General features: G+C 39.4%; 2 protein-coding genes across 4 annotated transcripts in view; one reads left to right on the top strand and one right to left on the bottom strand.

Annotated features, from left to right (window-relative positions):
• stxbp5a (syntaxin binding protein 5a (tomosyn)) overlaps positions 1-11,509 on the top strand; it is a 66,213-nt gene extending 54,704 nt beyond the window's left edge. The window contains exons 18-27 of one of the 3 annotated variants that reach the window (XM_027147609.2): positions 1-125; positions 909-971; positions 3,968-4,015; positions 4,660-4,710; positions 5,657-5,938; positions 6,133-6,496; positions 7,324-7,489; positions 7,571-7,682; positions 7,827-8,047; positions 8,192-11,509. The exon at positions 1-125 is cut by the window's left edge and continues 27 nt beyond it. In XM_027147609.2, coding sequence (XP_027003410.2) covers positions 1-125; positions 909-971; positions 3,968-4,015; positions 4,660-4,710; positions 5,657-5,938; positions 6,133-6,496; positions 7,324-7,489; positions 7,571-7,682; positions 7,827-8,047; positions 8,192-8,233 — 1,474 coding nt within the window. In that variant the 3' untranslated portion in view covers positions 8,234-11,509. The remainder of the gene's footprint in view (positions 126-908; positions 972-3,967; positions 4,016-4,659; positions 4,711-5,656; positions 5,939-6,132; positions 6,497-7,323; positions 7,490-7,570; positions 7,683-7,826; positions 8,048-8,191) is intronic. The other 2 variants (XM_027147610.2, XM_027147613.2) reach the window with 2 other exon arrangements.
• A 2,328-nt stretch (positions 11,510-13,837) lies between these two features.
• snw1 (SNW domain containing 1) lies at positions 13,838-20,510 on the bottom strand. Its single transcript, XM_027147622.2, has 14 exons — positions 20,349-20,510; positions 18,766-18,910; positions 18,520-18,681; positions 18,299-18,394; positions 17,565-17,671; positions 17,376-17,480; positions 17,150-17,219; positions 16,977-17,042; positions 16,378-16,494; positions 16,093-16,234; positions 15,898-16,000; positions 15,583-15,700; positions 14,671-14,834; positions 13,838-14,512 (listed from the first exon to the last, which is right to left on the bottom strand). The coding sequence occupies exons 1-14, from the start codon at positions 20,360-20,362 to the stop codon at positions 14,320-14,322; spliced, it is 1,602 nt and encodes a 533-aa protein (XP_027003423.2). The 5' UTR covers positions 20,363-20,510; the 3' UTR covers positions 13,838-14,319.
• Positions 20,511-20,720: the final 210 nt, after the last annotated feature.

Raw genomic sequence — 20,720 nt, 5'->3', positions numbered from 1 at the left:
GGTTGTGGTCGATTATCTCCAGAAGACTGTTCTGTTGAATCTGAGCACCGTGGAGCTGTACGGATCCGGCGACCCTTATCAGAGGCAACCTCGATCACCTCGCAAGAGTAGGCAGCCATCGGGAGGTGAGACACTGACAGGAAGTGATGTCACAGGAAGTGATGTCATTGAGAGAGAGAGAGAGAGAGAGAGAGAGAGAGAGAGAGAGAGAGAGAGAGAGAGAGAAGAAATACTTCTTGTGCTTGAGTCAGTTAATTTAAAAGAACACCTGGACATCCTGTACTTTGTAGTGAAGTCCTGCAGCACACTGACTGAAAAGCAGATGCAGCAATGCGCTAGTGTGTAGAGACAGAGATGTGACCTCTAGTGGTGGAATACAGAAGTGCAGCTAAATAAACGCAACTCAGTAATTTAGTAACGTCTCCCGTGCTTTAGTGACAGACTGGCACCCAGATTACTATTACAGCATGTTAGCATGTGTCATGGATAATGAGCAGGGTTAAGCAGTGGGCTCTGCTTATGTCTTTTTAACCGCCTGAACATCAGTCCTTGCACAAGTACCACACAAGAAGAAAGTTGTGATATCACTCATCTGAACGTCCTTCCATCCTAAATGAAATGCATGGAGTGCTGCTTCAGTTCATGGGGATTTTTCAATCAGTAAAACCAAGTAAAATATGTTCTGGCTGCGAGTCTGATCTAAAAGGACTCGGGACACTTTCATGTGTGAGACATGTGTTTTTCCTGCAGTTTCCCACATGACAAAGACATTGATAAAGTCAGTGCTGAACATGGACACACAAAAAAAAGTCAGATGAAATAATGAATTAGGAGTATGAGAGTATCATCATGAAATAGAAGTAAAGAATATTTTACTACATCAATGTTACTGCTCATTGTGTCTTTAGGGCTGTGTGACATCAACGAAGGCTCGGCGACGTCAGAGGACCGCTGCAAATCACCCACCTCAGGTAATATGACCTTCAGTGCATGCCATGGATCATTCAGTAGAAGGTCTGGAGCTGCAGCATTACACCAATCATCTCTCTCTCTCTCTCTCTCTCTCTCTCTCTCTCTCTCTCTCACACACACACACACACACACACACACACACACACACACACACACACACACACACACACACACACACATAAACTGAGGCTGAGAAGAGATGCAAGAATGTTTGCAACATAACACACACAGCGTGATCGGTTGGTTGGTTGGTCTATTGGTCGGTTGGTTGGTTGGTTGGTGGTGCTAGCTTTGGGGATAGGTTTTGATTTGATTGGACTAGTATGAACTGTCATTAATCAAGACTTTAGAGATTTGGCTCAGCCCTGTATACAGGTTATAGAACTGCTGCAATCTTCTTGAATTATTATTCAGTTCTTACAGGATTTCTGCAGGAATTTGTTTTTGATTGTTGCAGCCAAAATGCTGTGGCATTATTTCGAAATCTACAGTGCAGCGTCCATAGATTTTTTGCGTTTGAACTGGTGAAATCACCAGCACAGGATTCCTCTTTTAAACTCGTCCCAGTGAGACACACCTGCAATGAGTTTCTATGAGATCTGTACTCATGTTCACAAACGTGAAAGAACAAGGCTGAAGGTCTGTTGATGATGTCACACAGCGCATGTCTCAGAACAAATCTGTGGACAATTTGCGGCATTTTGAAAACATTTTCTTGATTTTCCGTTCATTTCTGTGATTTGAAAATGGTGAAATCCTGGAGGATGACTGATTAGATTAGATAGCTCAGAAGTGTAGACTCCACAATTTTGAGCGGATTCATCGTTTAGTCTGTCGCTGTTACACACTTCCATTCAGCTTCAATATCAAACAACATGGACTCATAATAAGTAGGTGTATAAACTTTTGCTCGTGATCATCTGGAGGTCGAGATCTTGTTTTTTCCCATCGTTTTTAATTTTAAAACTTTTTTCACATCACACCTTCTCTAACTCATCTTCCCTATCATTTATCTTATTTTCCAGGTGCTATTACACTGCTAAATCATGCACTAATAGTTTGTGCACTCTGACCATCACACCCACACATCCCTGTGGAACATCCAGATTTATTCCTATCTCGTTGCTGCTCTCTCTCTCTCTCTCTCTCTCTCTCTCTCTCTCTCTCTCTCTCTCTCTCTCTCTCTCTCTCTCTCGTCCTCACACAGGGAAGATTTTTCTGCTAGATGTTGTGGAGAATTGTGTTCATTAATGAGGGATATGGAGTGTGATGGTCAAGTGTCCACCAGTCTAGATGTGAGGAACATAACCCTTTGCCTTCATTTTCAGCTCTTTCCTTTTAGGGTTTGTAGGGAGATACAATGGATTGATTGACTGATTGATTGATTGATTGATTGATTGATTGATTGATTGATTGATGGATTGATTATTTGATTGATATTCAGTCATCAACATATGGAGGAAAGTAAATCAGAGATAAAACATTCATGACAAGAGAGTGAAGACATTACCTGCGACCTGCTTTGTTTTTAATTTGTTTACATTGTCCTCGGTCAGAATAGGTGCAGAGAGCAAAACATTTGGGTGGATAAATAAGAGAGATCTCTGGCAACATGCACACCATTTTGGTGAAAGTTGTAAGAAATGACATAAATTACACCCAAATTCCACTCCAAGGTACACATCTAAAAGAGCTCATTCCTAAAAAGGTTTAATTATCATAAGGTAATACGTTTAGGACTCTAAACGTATCAACTTGATTCAATTATAAATATGGGAACGGCAGCAGGACATCAAGGATCAACACGAACAAAGGGTTTACGTGACTACGATTACCATTTAAAGGGACTATTTGACTGATAACAATTGTAATAATAACAAGTCAAGGTATACGTGACCGTGATTAACATTTAAAGACATCTGGCTAAATAACACGGTGTGACCCAGCCATTTGGGAGACACAGTTCTTACGCTCAATACACATTCAAAGCAGAACCTCATTTAAACTACAAAGAGGAAAACAGTATAAAATGCGTGCAGGATTTGCTCTGAGTTCTTATTGACTCCGATGAACCAAAAGTACGTCATGTATTTTGTCACTGCTATGCTGGAATAAACGTCTTGTTCTTCATTAAGATCTTCAACATCATTATTATTTTTATTATTTATTATTATTTTTACACTACACATTTTTTATTTCTTACAAAGTGTAAAGCGGTTCTTACCAAAAAAAACGCATAATGTGTCTGTAATACTGCTAAGTTACGCGAACAGATATGGTTTGCTAATGACTTTTTACTTTCAAGGCTGTTTTGTTTGACTTAAATTATAGCGTGCACACACAAAAGAGACAGCATTAATTAATATCTTTTTAGGTGGATATATAATATAATTTTCATTCAATTTACTAGGGGGCCACCAGTTTCACCTTGTTTTATCACTAGCACGCATCCCTCCAGGATTTCATGACGTTTTTCCTGGTTGTTGTGGCCAACTGTTTTTTTATTTTGCAGCTTTTTTTTTTTCAAAATTTCCGATGCAGCTTGTGGAGTTTTTGGTGTTTGTTTATCCCCCAGAAAACAACTTATACTGTTGAAATCTGTTTTTTTTTCTTTCTTAAACTCCTCTCAGTGAGACTCATACAATGAGTTCCTGTGAGATCTGATGTCACATGGTGCATCTCGGCCCAAATTTGCAGAAAATCTGTGTCAAGTTGAATAAACTGCCAGCTCCATAGATTGCGCTTGATTTTGCGTTCACTTCTGAAATCCTGGAGAGTGTCACCAGGTTTGAGGCGTTTCCTTGGCTGGCTGCACAGCCGAACTCTAAACACACACAGTTTACAAGCTTTATACAGTACAGAATATCCAGATTACAGACAAAAATCAGATCAATAATTATTAGCCTTCATGATCTTTTCAGACGGCGACAGAGAGAACGTTTCTAACCCCCAAAATGCTTTACTTTACTTCCTCCCCTTCCCCCCCTCAAAAAAGTGTTGACGTCTAACCATCAGCAGTTCTACAATGGCGGTGGTAGAGGAGGTAAGACGAACGGAGCAAGGACAAGACCCCGTCCGTTTTTTTGTGTGCAACTACTGTCTTTGTCTGAACACCCGCGGAAGATCAACAGTACAGAAGAAAGCGTATCTGTTGGATTGATCTGAAAGGATGATGTGGACTGCATGCTACATGTTTGTAGCACGTGTATAGTGTGGAGTGTGTAATGTGTAGCGTGGTGCATCCCGACGCCTCACCGTTTGGGCCACATGCAACTTGTTGATCTCAGTTAGTTATAAGTGAATAAGTGTTGGGGTTTATCTAAAAATCATTTAGCGTCATCGAGACTCACCTTCTCTAAAGTGTTGGTTCAGGATTAAGTCTGATCGTCCTCGACCACTATCACCCCCTGGGTTTTGTTCTCCTGTTTGGTGCATGCTTGTGGCATGGGGTTGCTGCCGTTGTCATTCTCCCAGGGCTTTTGTGAGATCCAACATCCTCTCCCTGGTTATGTGTGTCCAGCATGCAGCGTTTGTTTTGTCCCTGATTCCCATTACACTGTTCTGTGTTTCTGAATCCGAATATTTTCAGCTGTGTTGAAATCCATCATCACCCCCAAGATATAGTGCATGACTATATCCTCGAGCGTTCTTCAACGTTTGTAAAGAGAAGTGTTTTCTGTCTTCCAGCAAAGATGTCACGGAAATTAAGCTTGCCTACTGAGCTAAAGCCAGACTTGGGTAAGCTTTGACTCGTTCATATATCACAGATTGTTGAAAACGGGGCATCATGTGTGGCTCCGGAGAGTCGGTAAATTTGTCTCATGTCAGTGAGCAAAAAACGGATAGCTTCTGAAAAACTGTATGTCTAATTGCACTCTATAGTTACAACCTATATAATGGATTTGTCTCAGACCTGCTAATTCTTACACTCTGTTTCTAACCCACTTTTTCTAAAGTTCACCGCTCCTTCTGAAATCCTGAGGTCAAGATCAGTCGTCTGATAAAATGCGGAATTAATTTGTTACGGAGAAAAATCGATATGCGTAGACGTCCATGAGGATAAACCCTCGTGCATAAAATCGGATCCCACATGATTTGACCGAAACAGATACCGATTCTTGGAAATTAAGCAACTGACCTCAGGTTTCTTGGAAATATTGTAAAATATTTTATGCTTGTGCAAGAGTCTAATCTGAAAAGTTGCAGTTTTATAGTATATTCCAGCAGGGATTTTTTTTGGTGTGTGGTGTTTATAGCAAAGCAAGATTAAATTCAAAAACTTTTTAGCAACCTTTGCATTCACTGCACTGAAAGAATTTCAGAGAATCAACAAAAGCATGGTTACAACATCAAACCATCGTCAAGGTGACAGGATGCCGGTTCCTTGTTGCTACGTTCACATACAGATGTTAGCACTCTAAGTCACCAGTCGATGTACGATGAAGTCGTCAGTAGGCATTCAGCAGGCAATAACTTTTATGAGTGGATGGTGCTGATAGCTAGCAGTCCATACGAGAATGTCACGGATCATGTGCTAAGGCCTTTGCCAAGCCTGCCTAAACTTCACTTGTTCATGAGGAAATGCCCACATCTAGTCGCATTGAAAATGAACAGTCGATTTGTAGAAAATTAATGAAGCATTTGCGGACTGGGAGCTTTACTTCTTCTTGTTTTTCTCCTACTGTCTTACTCTCTGTATGTCCACCACGGGGCTCAATACCGCTAGACAACAGGGACAACTCATTCAGCCGCTCACGCAGCTCCAGCGTGACCAGCATCGACAGGGACACACGAGAAGCCATAACGTCGTTCTACTTCTCCCAGACGTACACGTGTAAAACGGACAGCACCCAAAGCCCTGCCCTGTGGGTGGGCACTTCGCTAGGTACAGTCCTTGCTATCTCCCTAAACATGCCCCCTCCAGGAGAGCAGCGGTTACTGCAGCCGGTCATCGTCTCACCCAGTGGTGAGTTTGGTTTTATTTCTGACTTGATCCTGTTCTTGATTTTATAGAACTCTAGATTATTAGCATTTCTATATTTCTCTCTCATTATGTGTTTTAAAAAAACACTCGGTGAATAAGCATTAAATGTTTAGACAATAAATCCAGTATTAGTTGGTGTTAATGATCACACTTGGATCGTATCCCTGTCCATTCAGGCACTTTCGTTCGGCTGAAAGGAAGCATCGTCCGGCTGGCATTCCTGGATAACACAGGCTCACTGCTCCCACCCACATCGGAGCTGTGGTACGAACCGAACACTGACAGCGAGGAGAAGGAGAGAGTGAGGAGGAGGAGGCCGGTGTCTGTCTCACCCTCTACCTCGCAAGACCTGACTGAGAGCCAGTATATGGTGGTATGCTCGGAGAAGCAGGCCAAAGTGATTTCTCTACCCTCACAAACATGCGTCTTCAAGCACAACATCACAGAGACGTCATTTGTGCTGCACGCAGATGTGGTGCAGGTGGGACCAGGCCTTTGTGTGGCGTGCTTCTGTGCCAACGGACACATCATGATCCTCAGGTAAGATGTGTTAGCCTTTACTGCAGTTTTCCTGAAAGACGTCTTATTTCTATCGCTTGTAATCGGTGAGCACTGTTCTGAGTTACCGTAACACAAAATCCTAAAGGTTTACATGTAAAGTATTGGGTCATTACGTGTATTGATGGTGGTGGTGATGGTGGTAGAGAGCATCGTTCAGTGACCCCTCATGCCCTGTGGAAGGGGCAGGATCTTCCTGGAAGAGACAACGCACATAATGTATAATTGTTTCAGAAAGAACAACATCTCTATTAACTTCTCACACAAGATGTATTGGTCTTCTGTTTCTCAGCCTTTGTGTGGTAAACAAGTTAACCATGCAGTGTGATTGGCTGTTAGGAAAGATGATGTATCGGTGTTCCTTTTAAAGTGAACTACCAATATCTTATTTCTGTAGCTGGTTTTAAAAATTTGTCTTTGTGGTGGATTATTGGCAACCAGATTGGCAGCATTCAGTTTTTTCCCTTGTCTTGTTTGCCAAAGTCAATGCCTGTAAAGCTCCAGGGTCTGCAGATGGGAGGAGACGTTGCGCATCATGCAGACTGTCTGGACTGTCTCTCCTAGCAACTCGTAAATCTTTAGCAAGGACACAGAGATCAGGATGTTATCTGCCCATGTTTATTTCTGTCACAGAGAAGGACAAAACTCCACGTGTTAGTTCAGCTCTTGAGTTCTAATTATGATATTATAATTATGAATATGATTGACTCTTTAATGACATCAAAACCCATCCTTAGCTCTCACTCACATCTTCTTACTTTTTTTTTCAAATCTTAAAAGCTCTGTCTCTTGTTGTCTTCCACCTCCAGTTTACCTGGTCTCAGGCCGTTGCTAGATGTAAACTACCTTCCTCTGACGGACATGAGGATAGCCAGGACCTTCTGCTTTACCAACCTGGGCCAAGCCATGTACCTGACATCTCCAACTGAGATCCAGAGGATAACATACAGTCAGGATATTTGCGAGAACCTGCAGGTTTGTAAACATGATGCATCTTAAGGTTCTGTTTGTGCTGATTGCTGAAACTTCCATGAAAAGTTACCTGCTTCGTTTCAGGAGATGCTCGGTGAGCTCTTCACACCTGTGGAGACCCCAGAGGCTCCGAACAGGGGGTTCTTTAAGGGCCTTTTTGGAGGAGGAGCTCAGTCGCTGGATCGAGAAGAACTCTGTAAGAATGAGAATGGGTTTTTCCACCCAATCATAAAATATGATACGGATGAAAGACACCTGAGTTCAAAATTAACGTGTTATTTTTTGTAATAAAATCATCAGAAGCTTTGAAAACTTCACTATCAACTTTTCCATTTCTTAGTTGGTGAGTCTGGGGCAGGTAAGGCATCAAGGAGCCTTGCTCAGCACATCCCTGGACCGGGGGGCATCGAGGGCATGAAGGGGGCAGCAGCAGGTATTGTGGGTGATCTGGCTCGTGCAAGGATAGCACTGGATGAGAGAGGACAAAAACTGAGCGAGGTGGAAGAGCGGACAGCGGCCATGATGGCAAGCGCTGACTCGTTTACCAAACACGCCCACGAGGTACCGGTCTGATTTAAGCTTGCAGCTTAATGCTGAAATATTTTGAGTTTCAATCCATTATTACCATTTTTTGCCACATTGTCTGTGTGATTTTATGCAGTGATTCAAATTGCTTTTTTTTTTTTCTTTTTATGTGTGCTGCAGATGATGCTGAAGTGTAAGGATAAAAAATGGTACCAGTTCTGATGTGCAGTTCAGCCCCACGAACACAAAGGGACTCAACCGCTTATCTAGAGAGCATCATCTTTTCTCTCGTCCTTCCTTCCCTCCCTCTTTGGTCCTCCATCTCTTTCCTCCTGGACCACTGGGATCCGTTCTTTAATTCTGGCACAATGTTGAATACTGTGTGGACCTCAGTCCTACTGTCAGAAGTGTGTGTGTGTGTGTGTGTGTGTGTGTGTGTGTGTGTGTGTGTGTGTGTGTGTGTGTGTGTGTGTGTGTGTGTGTGTGTGTGTGTGCGTGTGTTAGATGGACTACATGTCAAAACATGACCAGACATCCACCATCTGCTTTCTTTTGTTTTGTCTGTTTGTTATTCCCTTCCCCCACTGTTGCTGAGGTGATTTTCTCGAGAGCCTCGGATTTAAAATTTTTTTCCCATTCACGCTGTTTTCTTCTTTCATCTCTGTCCTTCTCAGAAGAAAACCAGAAAAATAAATAAACAGCCATTGTAAAAAGAAAGAATGATAGAAAAAAAAAGAAAAGGGTGAAAAATAATCTGCACATAATTCTATATAAATCTCTATATTCAACTTTTGAACTGTTTTTATTTGGACTGTTGAGGTGCAAAAAACACATGGGGAGTACGGAGGTTTGAGGATTAGCCATTAACAGGAATTGATGTCACTGTCATGGAGGAGATGGACCTAATGACCCTGAGAGTTGTCCTTACTTCTCTTAAAGCCATTTCTCTCTTTATTTATTTGTTTGTTTGTTTGTTTGTTTGTTTGTTTGTTTCAACAAGACCGAAAAAATATTAAATATTCAAACGTTCTCTTCAGGTTTAATTCATTTTGTTTCATGATATTCTAGTTTGCATTTGGGAATTGTCTCATAGATTATATCAGCACAATAATACTTTACATTAAAGTACCATCTCGAATGGGTTTATAATTAGTCAAATAAGTTTTATCGAGCTAGAAGCGGAAAAGTTCGAAAGAATAAAACTGGGAAAGAATAGAAATTGTGTGTTAACTAATTATATACCTGTTTTGTTTTTGTTTTTTTTTCTGATGGTATATTCATGTGCCCAGATATCTAGTATAGAAAAAGGGCTGATATGGAGGTTTTTCTTTTTTTTTTTTTACTTTAAAAAAAAAGGGCTGAGAAATAAAGACTAACATGAACAACATGACCAGGTTATATATGGACATAACCCAATTTGGCATCACCGATATCACTTTCTCACTCAATCATTTTTTTTACTTATCAAAAATATTTGTCACGTCTCAAATCAGTGTGATTATTTTACATATTATTTTTCTTTATCTCTTTTATTTCTCATAGTTCCAGAGCATTGAGCTCTGTATATTTTCCTAATCTTAAATTTTTCCTTTTATTTAAAACAAGCAAGCACTTATACCACATTAATGCTGAAATGAAGAATAAAGCATTCGGTCTGAGTGTTCAGAAGAGAAGAAATTTCTTTAAGTTTGATGTCCGGACGACGCGGTCACTCGTGTAAATATATCTACAACCTACAAACAAGGCGTACACTTTCTTCCTGTTTAGCGTTTTGTTTTGAAGCTTGAACAGGTTAATAAGGTGCTGCCTTTAAACCAGTGACACAAACGTAATGTAGTCGGTGGCTCCGCCCACTCGACTCTCAGACAATAGTTAGGGTCACTTCGGGATGTTAATCTTTACTGTTTATAAAGCCATACCAGCTGTCTAAATTTATTTGTGCACAGTTTTTTTGTGGGGATTCGTTTAAAAAAAGAAGAAGAAAAAAAAATCTATATATCAAAAGCAATTGAATTGGAAAACATCCAGTTACGTTTTCCCTCAACTGTAATTTCAGTACAATTGTAATTTATTGTGTGCAAGGACATTGCTGCTATATGTGTTTGTACATAAGACTTCTTTTCTCTGTCCAGAGCATTATGTCCCTCCCTCTCGTTCTTTCTCTCTTCCCCAAGTTTTTTTGCCATCGTGTAAATAAATTAGTCTGACAATCTGGGACCATAAATCGAAGAGCGAGAGCGGATGAACTGGTGTGAAGACAGTCGCCATACTATATGTTGTTAAATGCCAAAGATTTACTTTTTTTCAGTGCTTTTATTTCTAACTGTTACTTCTAGTAATATGGGACATTGTTGTATTAGTGAGGTTTTACGTGTGGTTCTTGACCTGTGTGGATAAGAATACTTTCCTCATTGATTTTAATTTGAGTAAAAAAAAAAAAACATAAATTATATTATACAGTATTTGATGCCATGTCAAAATGTTTTGGAATACAAGTTGGTATAAATTCCTCCCAGTTTAATTAGCATTTCAGAGTTAAAGCGTGTAAAGCGTGTTTATTTCATTTTACCGTCTTTTCCATTAACGCGTCCTCGCAAACTAGTTTTTGTCAAATGGTTCCTTGCGAATAAGCTAGAAGCTCAATCAGAACAGTTAAGACGTAATTGATCGAGCGATGCGTTTTATTTCTGTTCGGAAGCTGTGTTCGGTTTTAAGCGAATGTTAGTTGAGGGTTTGTCATTGACTTCCAGTGAGATAGCGTGAACGTCTGTATGCGTTTCAGACTAAAACCAATCGTTTTAGCACAAAAGTCCAGTTTGGGGGAAAAAAAGAAACTGATCATGATAGTTGGGGAACCGTTGTGTTGGATCTGCTAACATTATTTAATTGACCTTTAAAGAAAAAAAAATAAAGGAAAAAGAAGTCATTAACGCAGAACCTCTATGTTCTCGGTTCCCACTATCATTGTTCATCAGTAATCTAATGTGTGTTGAAATGTTCAGTGACAGTAAGTGCAGTAAGTGTGAGCCACTCTCAGGCTGTGTGTGTCCTCTTCGAGCCGGTTTTCAGGCCTCACCTCCTTCGTTTCCGATTCTGTCTGTGTGGATGTTGATGTTGATTGTCATTTTTTCCAAGAAAGAAAAAAAATCCCTGCTGAATCTGCGATGTCTAATAATGCGCCTTCCTCTGATGTTTTTTTTTTTTTAATATTGTTTATCCATCAGCTCGTTGTATTTTATTTTCTGTTATGAAGTAGATCCTGTCTCTCTCTCTCTCTCTCTCTCTCTCTCTCTCTCTCTCTCGCGCTTCATCTCCCTTGTTCCTGAGTTTCACAGTTCTCGGTGGGTTGCAGTATTTTTCTCATTGTAGCCACTTTTCTTGTACAGTTTTATGCAAATTTCACATGGATGTTTGTGAATATCTGCTGCCACAAATGATTTAGAATTAATGTAGATAGAGATTACTGTGCAATGAAAAATAAAAAACGAATTTAACCCACGTCGCCATTGTTGTGCTGTGAAGTTAAGCAATTTTACTGAAAACACTTCAGCTTATCCTAATAAGATGCAACAATAGGCTGCAGTAATCACTGAAATCTCCTGTGATATATCAGTGTGTAATAGTGACATGCTTAGAATACATTAATCGATATGAATCCTAACGAATACAATCTGATAGCCGATATTTACACAAGCATTGCATACGATATATTCCATACAAAATTTCACATATAAACGAGGGCATTTTTAATCCAATAAAGAAAACAGTCTGATTCAAGTGTTTTCATGGTTATATTGGATTTACTGGATTATTTTAGATCTACACTACCCCTTACAATATAGCTTTAATTTCATTCAGATCAAATTCAGTCGGTTCGATAAAGGCTTTTCAATCAGATTACTTGGTACATGATCATTTAGTTGCATGCAAACATTAATTTAATCTGGATTTGTAGCCAAATGTTGTTTTCTCAGGAATCTAGCATTTGTTTCACCTCAGATAGATAAATCAAATGTTTTGGATGAAAGTATAAATGTATAAATTAATTAACCGGAAATTCAACAGGACAAATATGAAAATTCTTGCCTATATAAACACCAACATGGTAGCTGACCATTGTATCATGGTGTGGAAATCAGAATCATTGATTCAGTATTATTTTCACTTTAACGACAGTTACAACTGTCTGACCCAGCATGTACAAAATGGTGCCCCAAATAATTTATTAATGGAATGAGGAGAAACATTAGAACTGCTTGTTGACAAAGGATCTGCAGGAGAAGCCTGGTTTTGGACGACACAACCACAAACACTACCATCTAAAGCATGAAAGTAGTGAGGGGTCAGGGTGTTGGGTTTGCCTCAAAGTTTAAACACACTGGAAACAAATTAAGAGCATCCTCAACTTGACAACAAACATACCTGCAAAGCTTTATGAGCTCTAATAATACAAAAAAAATAAACATCAATACACTTTAAAGTCTTCTACATTTTTTTCCTATAATCTTTACTTGAAATCCTTTGAGATATTCTGATATTAAAAAAGATCATGATGTTTAGGCAGCAACGTGGCATCTGAACAACCCCAAAGTCTATGGAACCAGGGAAAATCTATTTTTGAACATTTGTGCAGCTTGACAACGTAAGTCTTTCACTTTCCTCTAGGTTCCTCCTTTCTACTGAGATTTCCACTGTTTTATAGCCAGTATAATATATATAGCTATGCTAACCAAGGAGCTAAATTCGTCATAATAATAGAGCGATGAGCATGGAATCGTTTTGGCATGAGGTGATGAAAAATAAGCAACACGACAACACCGACAAGTCCATATAGAACTTCACAAAAAGTAAACTTAACGATGAAACCAACAAGTGTACATTTCAGCTTGCCGAATTTGTGTTAAAAAGGTCTGTACAACCTTCTAAAACGACTCTTTTACCTCAGTGATCTTTCAGTCTGTACACACAGAGTAGCACTGTTGCTAATGTGGTGTAAACATCCCACTACTGCAGTGTATCAAGTACCTGGAGATTTAAAAAAATAAATAAATTAACTTCAGTAACTGATACTGAATTAGCAGTAAGCTAGCAGTTAATTTTTTATCCATTATCTAAAATCATTGTTATTAATTATCATTATTAGTAGCCAAGAGCTCAGAAAACAAATGTCACCCAGTTCAGTTCAGTTGTGCTTTATTGACATGAATGTAAAATCACTTTGCTGTTAAAGCAAAGTTAAATCTAAGCTATTTGTATAGTATATAGAGGTTCTTAACTAATCATTTACTGCAGGTTACCAAGTTTTTATCTGCTCCTGCTCTTCTTCTGGTAGCCAGTTAGAAGATCTGAAAGTTTTTCCCCCTTTTCTTCTTAAACCTTTAAGATTTTCTTCAGATAAGAAGCTTGTTTAGCTTCTTATTGTAGTTTTAATGTAAATTCACTGATTTACTTTAGATCTCTAAGAAGTTCTGTTTCTGTAAAAAAACAGAAAACAGCTTCTCCCTTCCGTACATACAGACGTACAAAACATCATTTATAAGTGTAATAAAAAGGAAAGTATGTTAGCCGAGGACCCCATGAACACAGGAAGGCAGAAACATTGCTAATAAAGTTATATTTCTTAGCCAGTTCCTTTCAAAAAGGAAAATGAAAGAGCTTGAAGCTTGAATCCGATCTTTAGTTAAACAAAGTTGAGCCTTGAACTGGAATTTATGGACACAGGTGTAATATAATATTGTATAATATTTTAAACAACAAGCTTTTTTTTTCTTTAGTAGGAGCTCGACACGAGAGATGTCGTAATCAGACGAGAATATCTTTTCCATCTGGAATCTGAACAGGATCGATTTATTCAACAACAGAAGCCCAAATACATAATACAACTCACTTTACTGCTCAGACTAATTATAAAAAAAAAAAAATGTGCAGGAAAAGGTCCATGATGTATTCAGGAGGGCTGGTGTACTAGTGTGCTTTACTAGTATTTCAGCAGAGGAGCGAACAACAGGAATGAAAACAAAGAAGGGACGCAAGGGGGGAGTAAAGTGTTAAAACAGAACACAAGCAAGTTATACACAGCTAGCTTGCTTGCTAAATCACTTCACAATTTTTATGATACAAAATTTAATAAGAATATTAAGAGAATATGTGACTTTGCCAGGAGCCAGCGTCAGGTCACAAATAGTTGGTGGCTGACTGTTGACGTTTACCGACACCTGGTATAATCACCTGGTACATCTTGCTATTCCTTATGTCGTGACTTTGAAAGCTGGTGCATGTCCTAAACAAACACGTGCTGGCTGTGCTGCTCACTCCTTCCTGCGCTTCTTGTCATGATCATAGTCCTTTGAGCGCCCGGTGCTTGACGGCCTCTTGGAGCCACCGTGTTGCTTGGCTTCTTCCAAGAACTTGTCCAGACCAAAAGGATCTTCTTCAAACTGGACAGGTCCATCCCTACGTGGGCCGTGATCTGTACCAGAAAACTCCCGATCAGGGACAAACCTGAAGAAAAAAAAAAACAAACAAACAGCAGAGTATAATTTATTAAGAATTATCTTGATATGGATTCATCGCGCATACAGTTAATAATCATTACACTGTCATGATAGCTTCATGTGAAGAACAGAAACCGTGTCTGATGGTCATTTTATTTACACTACCTGTTGCTCTGCATGAGGGTGTCCAGATCATCTCCATACATATCCTTGCTTGTGTTCTTGCTGGGCCTGTAGATGTTCTGTGCCATGTCTCTGCCTCTTCCGAAGGGTTGGTCATATACATTATATACCTCGTCCTCTCCTCCCGCAAAGCCGCTGTCCATGCCCTGGAAAAACAAACAGACCTTCAATTAGATACAGGAGCCTGACCTCTAATAGCAAGATTGCACATAAGCACAAAACCTGCACCATTTACTTATATCTTAGGGCCATTTTACACCTGGTCACTTCATGTGTTTTCTCTGATCCGATAGCTATCTGATTTGTTAAAACTGTTCCATTTACATTAGGCCACATAAATGCGTCTCGGCGAATCGGATATCAATCTTTCTACTCCCGCTCAAATTGCAAATATATTTTACCTAACTTCCAGGGTGTTTGAAATGGAACACGCTTTGGTGTATGCGGTTTTCAGAATGCAATTAAAAAGAATACGGAAAAAACTTGATGGTTATGCTACAAAAAAAACAGCATTTACTGTTTGTTTCTGGCGCGATGCGCGACTCGTGAGTCACTTGTGAGCGACATACTTCCGTTTGGGAGGAGTATAGCGCTGACGTATGTGGCTTGAACAACCACATGCATTTACACCTGTCCAGTTTCATCTGAAACGCGTCCCAGACCTCCTCCTGAAGTGGTTTGAACGATAGGATTTATATCCGTCTAGAAAACGTTTCGGAGGGCATTTACACTTGGTCTTTTTTACGATCGGATAGCTATCGGATCACAGAAAACGCATGAAGTGACCAGGTGTAAAAAGCCCCACACACTCCAGTATTAAGAATTTTTAATACATTATGATTTTTTTTAATTAAAAACTGATCTGTGATCATGCAGTGAGAACGAAGGAGTTACCCTGCTCTGATTAAAGAGGCGCTGATCGTATTGAGCCTCGCTGGAGATACGTGGGTTGGGCTGACCCAGGGCGATCAGCTCACTGATGTCTCTGTCCTGGTCCCGCTGCAGCTTAGACCTGGGGATGATATAAATTGTCTCAGATGACACAGCAGCATAATACTATATCTCTCACACAAAATCAGTGTTGTATGAATGCCTTTCCCAAAATATATGGATCATTTCAGAGAAAAATACCCAAATCAAGAACAAGTTAATCAAATGTAATATTAAAGCTATGAGGAATTAATGAATATTAACCGGTAACGAAAGTACCTTTTATCGGGGGCGGCTCTGGAGATGTTCCTGTCGTGCTGCCTCTCCTTCCTCCTGTCATGACGGATCTCTTCACGCTCCCTAACCTCACCGTCTTCACCACCTGGGAAGTGGAAAGGCAGAACAAACAGAGAAATAATCAATATGTAGATAAATGCAGTGACATACACAGAATGACAGTTTAGCAATTTGTACCTTTGTCTCCATGGCTTTTGATCCCTGCTCTCCTGTCTCGGGCCATCTTTGCCAGTTCCCTGAGTTTCTCCTCCTTTTTCTCTTTTTCTTTCTGTGCCATCTTTTTCTCCACCTGAGCGCGCATCTCCACAGCTTCTCTCGCCTATGTAGATCACACAGCGTACAGACATGAACAAGCTTTTCAAATGAGCTCCAGTTTGTCTCTCTGTTATACCACGAACACTGAAATGGGTTTCGGGAATCAGAGATGGGTTTGGGATTCCAGCCAATTCTCTAAAGCATTACCTTTCTATCTGCGATGTAGAGAGCCTCAGCTAACTTGGCAAAATTTTCATTGATGTGAACTGTCTGGAGTCCTCTTCCATCAGCAGCCAGACGCTTGTCCAGTGGGATTGTGTAACCCTTAAAACGACAAAGATGAAGTGTTTCACATTTCCTTTCGGGACTATTTGATACAGATACAGATGTTTCAGGGTCCTAACATGTCATTTTCAAATCAATTGCACTTATTTATCAACAGACACTGACACTGATTTACAGAAATCTGGAACTGGATTTAGATCCTAATGTGCAAGGCAGTCCAGATCAAGGATTTACACTAGACATTAATTATCTGGGTGGTGGTTTTGTATGAACATCCTTATCATTTAGGTCAGGAACCATTGTTAGGATTCCCAGTAGTTTGGACAGAACTGCTTATGAAAATAAAGACATTGCTCTATTGGTTCAGAATATTGCCATGACATCACTTTTTTTTTTAAATAAACAGATGACTGATTAAATTAACTGCTTAAAATAGACAAAGCCCATAAAAGTTCTGATAATCAAATATTTGTTAAGCTGCTGGGTCTCTGACTCTAGTGAGGAGAAATCGCTGAAGGTACCTTGGCGTTCTTCCAGTTGGAAATGCAAGGAGGAATCTTCCATTCTTGTTGTTCTTTCACAGTCATCTAAAAGGAACAGAAACATGGAAGTGAATCGGTTCATCAGAGAGCATACGCAAGAATGTTAGGTTTGGTCGTGAAGAGCTGACGGCATGATGGAGCTGTTACTTTACCTTTCTGCTGGGAGAGTGCATGACTGGAGCGGGAGGAGATGGAGGACCACGAGGAATCTTTTTATTAATCCTGTGGAAACAGACACGATAACAGGAGCACTTAAGAAAGTGTTAATACAGTGTATAACCTGTCTGGGTAAAAACCAACTACCAGCCTGGTAGACTTGAACAAATCTATATTTATACATCTGTATGGATGTTCGGTAATCAAACGGTTTCCACTTACTTAAACCGTGGTGGCTCCATCGGGTCTTTCTGCATCTCCACCATACGGATGACCCTTTGCTTAGCCCCGGAGTTAAACGCTACGCCCTGCTGTGAAGGTGTGTACCTGTTGAAAACAAAGAATGAGGCTGACTTCAATGAGGAAATCGTATTGTATCGTATCACATTACTGACTGACTGCAAACTTTACCGTATGTACTGAGCCGGAGCCTGTTTATCTGCTGCTCGGACAGGCATGGCGGCAGCAATCTTCTGCGACACCTGCTTATCTAGAGCAGCTCTGGTCTTTTCTGTGAGCTTGGGAAGGAGACGGAAGAAGAAAATGAGGAGGAATTAGGAAAGACTTAACACATTCGATATAAACATTTGTTGTTTCACTGTTTAATCATGATCTACACCATACTCCTGCACACATACTGTACATTCAGGTGTTCACTTTTATCCAACTTACTCTGACAAAAATAAAAACAGAAAACTGAAGAATGGTGTACTTTATTCCCCCATGAATGCACATTTATCTAGAAGTGAGCAGATGAGGGTAAAATGTGTTGCTCAAGAACTCGACTGAATGACTTCACACCGTCAAGTAATGAACACACCGATCAGAACAGCTCAGTAGGCAAACAACAAATCTGCTCTTAATGGTGCCCATGCAAAATAAATAAATAATAAAGAGAATAAAAGCTGTGATTGCATTAGAATTCACCCCTGACGATAAGTTTATTGCCCTATTTTGCCCATCTTTTGAAAAACTAAATTAAAAACTTTTGTTAATTTGGGAAAAAAATTCTGCGTGATAAAAACAGCTTGAAAAATTCCTTCAATAAACAATATTTTAAAGTTGGTAATGAGGTAAAACTTGAACTGAGATGAACTTGAGCAGTTCTTTTGAAGGTTACAGCTGCATTTGTGAGGATTTCTTACCTCTTTAACTGCTTCCTCGTCAGGTTTCTGCAGTCCGGGAGCATCGTCATGAAGCACTTCCTTTGGAAGCAGATCTGTGTATTTACTAAATATGACCTGTTAAAAAGGCAGAACACGACAATATAATTACATTTACATCTACATTTAAGCACCTTTTTTTTTTAAATCCACTCTTAACCATTGTTGATACAACACACTTCACAAATATACATATACATCACCTTATCCTTTCCCTGTCCTTGACGTGCAATCGCGTCATACTTAATCTTCCCCTCCGCATCCACCTGTAAGGCAAGGGCATTGGAGGTCTTCTTCTTCCTGCCCATTTCAAGTGGGTACTGAGCCATGTGGATCTCTGGGAATGCACCACCATCTCCGAAGTCCTAAAGGATGGGAGAAAAAAAAAAGAGCAGACATAAATTCCTCAGATAATCGTTTTTGGTGTACATTGAAACTGTTAAATTTACCTCCATAGTGCGGGGCACCCATCCTTTTCGTGATCCATAAGGAGGAGGTTCTTTGCGGGTTGACACCAGAGCAGTGGAATGAGACCTCTGTGCTTCTTCTGCCTCAAGCTGGTCTTGAGACAGCTGAGTTGGCACGGGTAAAAAGCTGGAGAGGATGAAGCAAAGCAGGTTTATGTTAATACTATGGTAATCTTTTCTACAATGTGGTGTGCTTGGGAGGAAGTTTCAAAAAGAGAGATTAGGCACAACCGAACAGGTGAGGAGGGCAGGATCTGTGAATGGAACAGATCTGGACTCATGCGTGACAGAAACAGAGAGAAAGACCCTACAGACTGTTTTAGTATTTATGTAAATGTAGAACTTTCATTGTGCCTCACTGTGGTGGATATAAAGCTCTCTAGGTGACAATAACAAGAACTAAAATAAAAGAATGCAGATTAGGCTAGATTGCTCGCTAAACTCAACTCTAAACTGCACGTGACATCAACAACATGGCAGCTCACAGCGACAGAAATAAACAAAAAGAAAGAAAGCTTAGATACCTTTAAATGAACGACTATATATCACACATAACACACAATATCATGTTAAACAATGAGCACGTCAGCATGTTTTTTGTGTTTTTTATTGTTTCAATGACAAATGATAACAAATAACAAAATGCAATGCCATATTCAAATCTGGAAATAGTAACATCATAAAAAGGTAGGAATAAAAAAATATAAACAAGGAGAATCGAGCAATACAATAATTAACAACCTTGTTAAAGTCCATTGTTTTGAAAGATTTTCAACTGGTGATTTTTTTTTTAAAAATATAAAATTTTTGCCATTTTATTTTCCTCATAATAAAAAATAAACATCTTTTTTCTGTATATTTGTCCCACATAACGATTAAATAAAATACTGCACATACAGTACAGAAAAAAAAGTACAGATTCTGTATTTATATTAAAACAAACTTTTGCAGAAATTGGTTTGTTGTATAAAATAAGTGTATAATTATAATTTCAAAACAATTTCAGCTTAATATTCTCTATTTATTCTCAGATTAATATTGTCCCAGTTATTGTTTGCTGTATTTATCATCTTTATATAATAATTTAAACGATTTGTTTAAATCTTTAGTTTCCCCTCAGAATCCATGGCGCTCTACACGTTAGCATGATGCTAACAAAAGACGAACATGACGTAATTTCGGACGCGCCGAATTAGGAAATTCCGACATTCCGAGATGAGCCGAATGCAGCAAATTCCGACATAGACGCGTTGATGTGTGTGTTTTTTTTTTGTTGTTGTTTGTTTGTTTGTTTTTAATAAATAAGACTAAATTAAATGCACCTCGATATCTACAAGGCTATAAATATTATAGCTAGCTCGCTAAAGCCACCAAAGCTAATCGAATACAAGTATCTTTAGTACATGTCTATTAGCCGGCTAACGTGCTAAAGGCCTTTAAACCGCTAACAACTGAATAAACTGTTATAAAACACGCTTTAAGCAGGTCGTTCTTAAGGGATGGTATACGCCGTGTATGTCTGTAAGTGTATCCGTGTCGTTTTAAGGTTATAAACATGTCCTTACCTCATTAACGACATGTTTTCCTTCTTAAAACTGTCGTCATAAAAGAGAGAGAGAGAGCCGCTTTTCTTCTTCTGTTAGGGTTTTATGGCAGTCGGGAAACATGTCATACGGCACATTGTCGCCACCGCCCGGCTGGAGGGAGATGTGTCTCTTCATCACATTCGATACACCTTTGAAGACTTCCGATAAATACTGTACAACGCTGAAGGAAAGAATTCGTTTAAAAAACAACATACAAATATGAAGGAACTAAAGAAGTCGAAATCGAATTAATACCAGAAGTGAAAGAGAATTCTGGAACAACTAGAAATGAATATAGAATTCATATATATTTTGCTGTCTTCTTATTTTCAGCCAAATAAAGCAGCAAAA

Source organism: Tachysurus fulvidraco, chromosome 9, assembly GCF_022655615.1.
Source record: "Tachysurus fulvidraco isolate hzauxx_2018 chromosome 9, HZAU_PFXX_2.0, whole genome shotgun sequence".
NCBI classification, from domain to species: domain Eukaryota; kingdom Metazoa; phylum Chordata; class Actinopteri; order Siluriformes; family Bagridae; genus Tachysurus; species Tachysurus fulvidraco.
The sequence above is the reverse complement of the archived record's forward strand: the minus strand, read 5'-3'. Positions and strand labels throughout refer to the sequence as shown.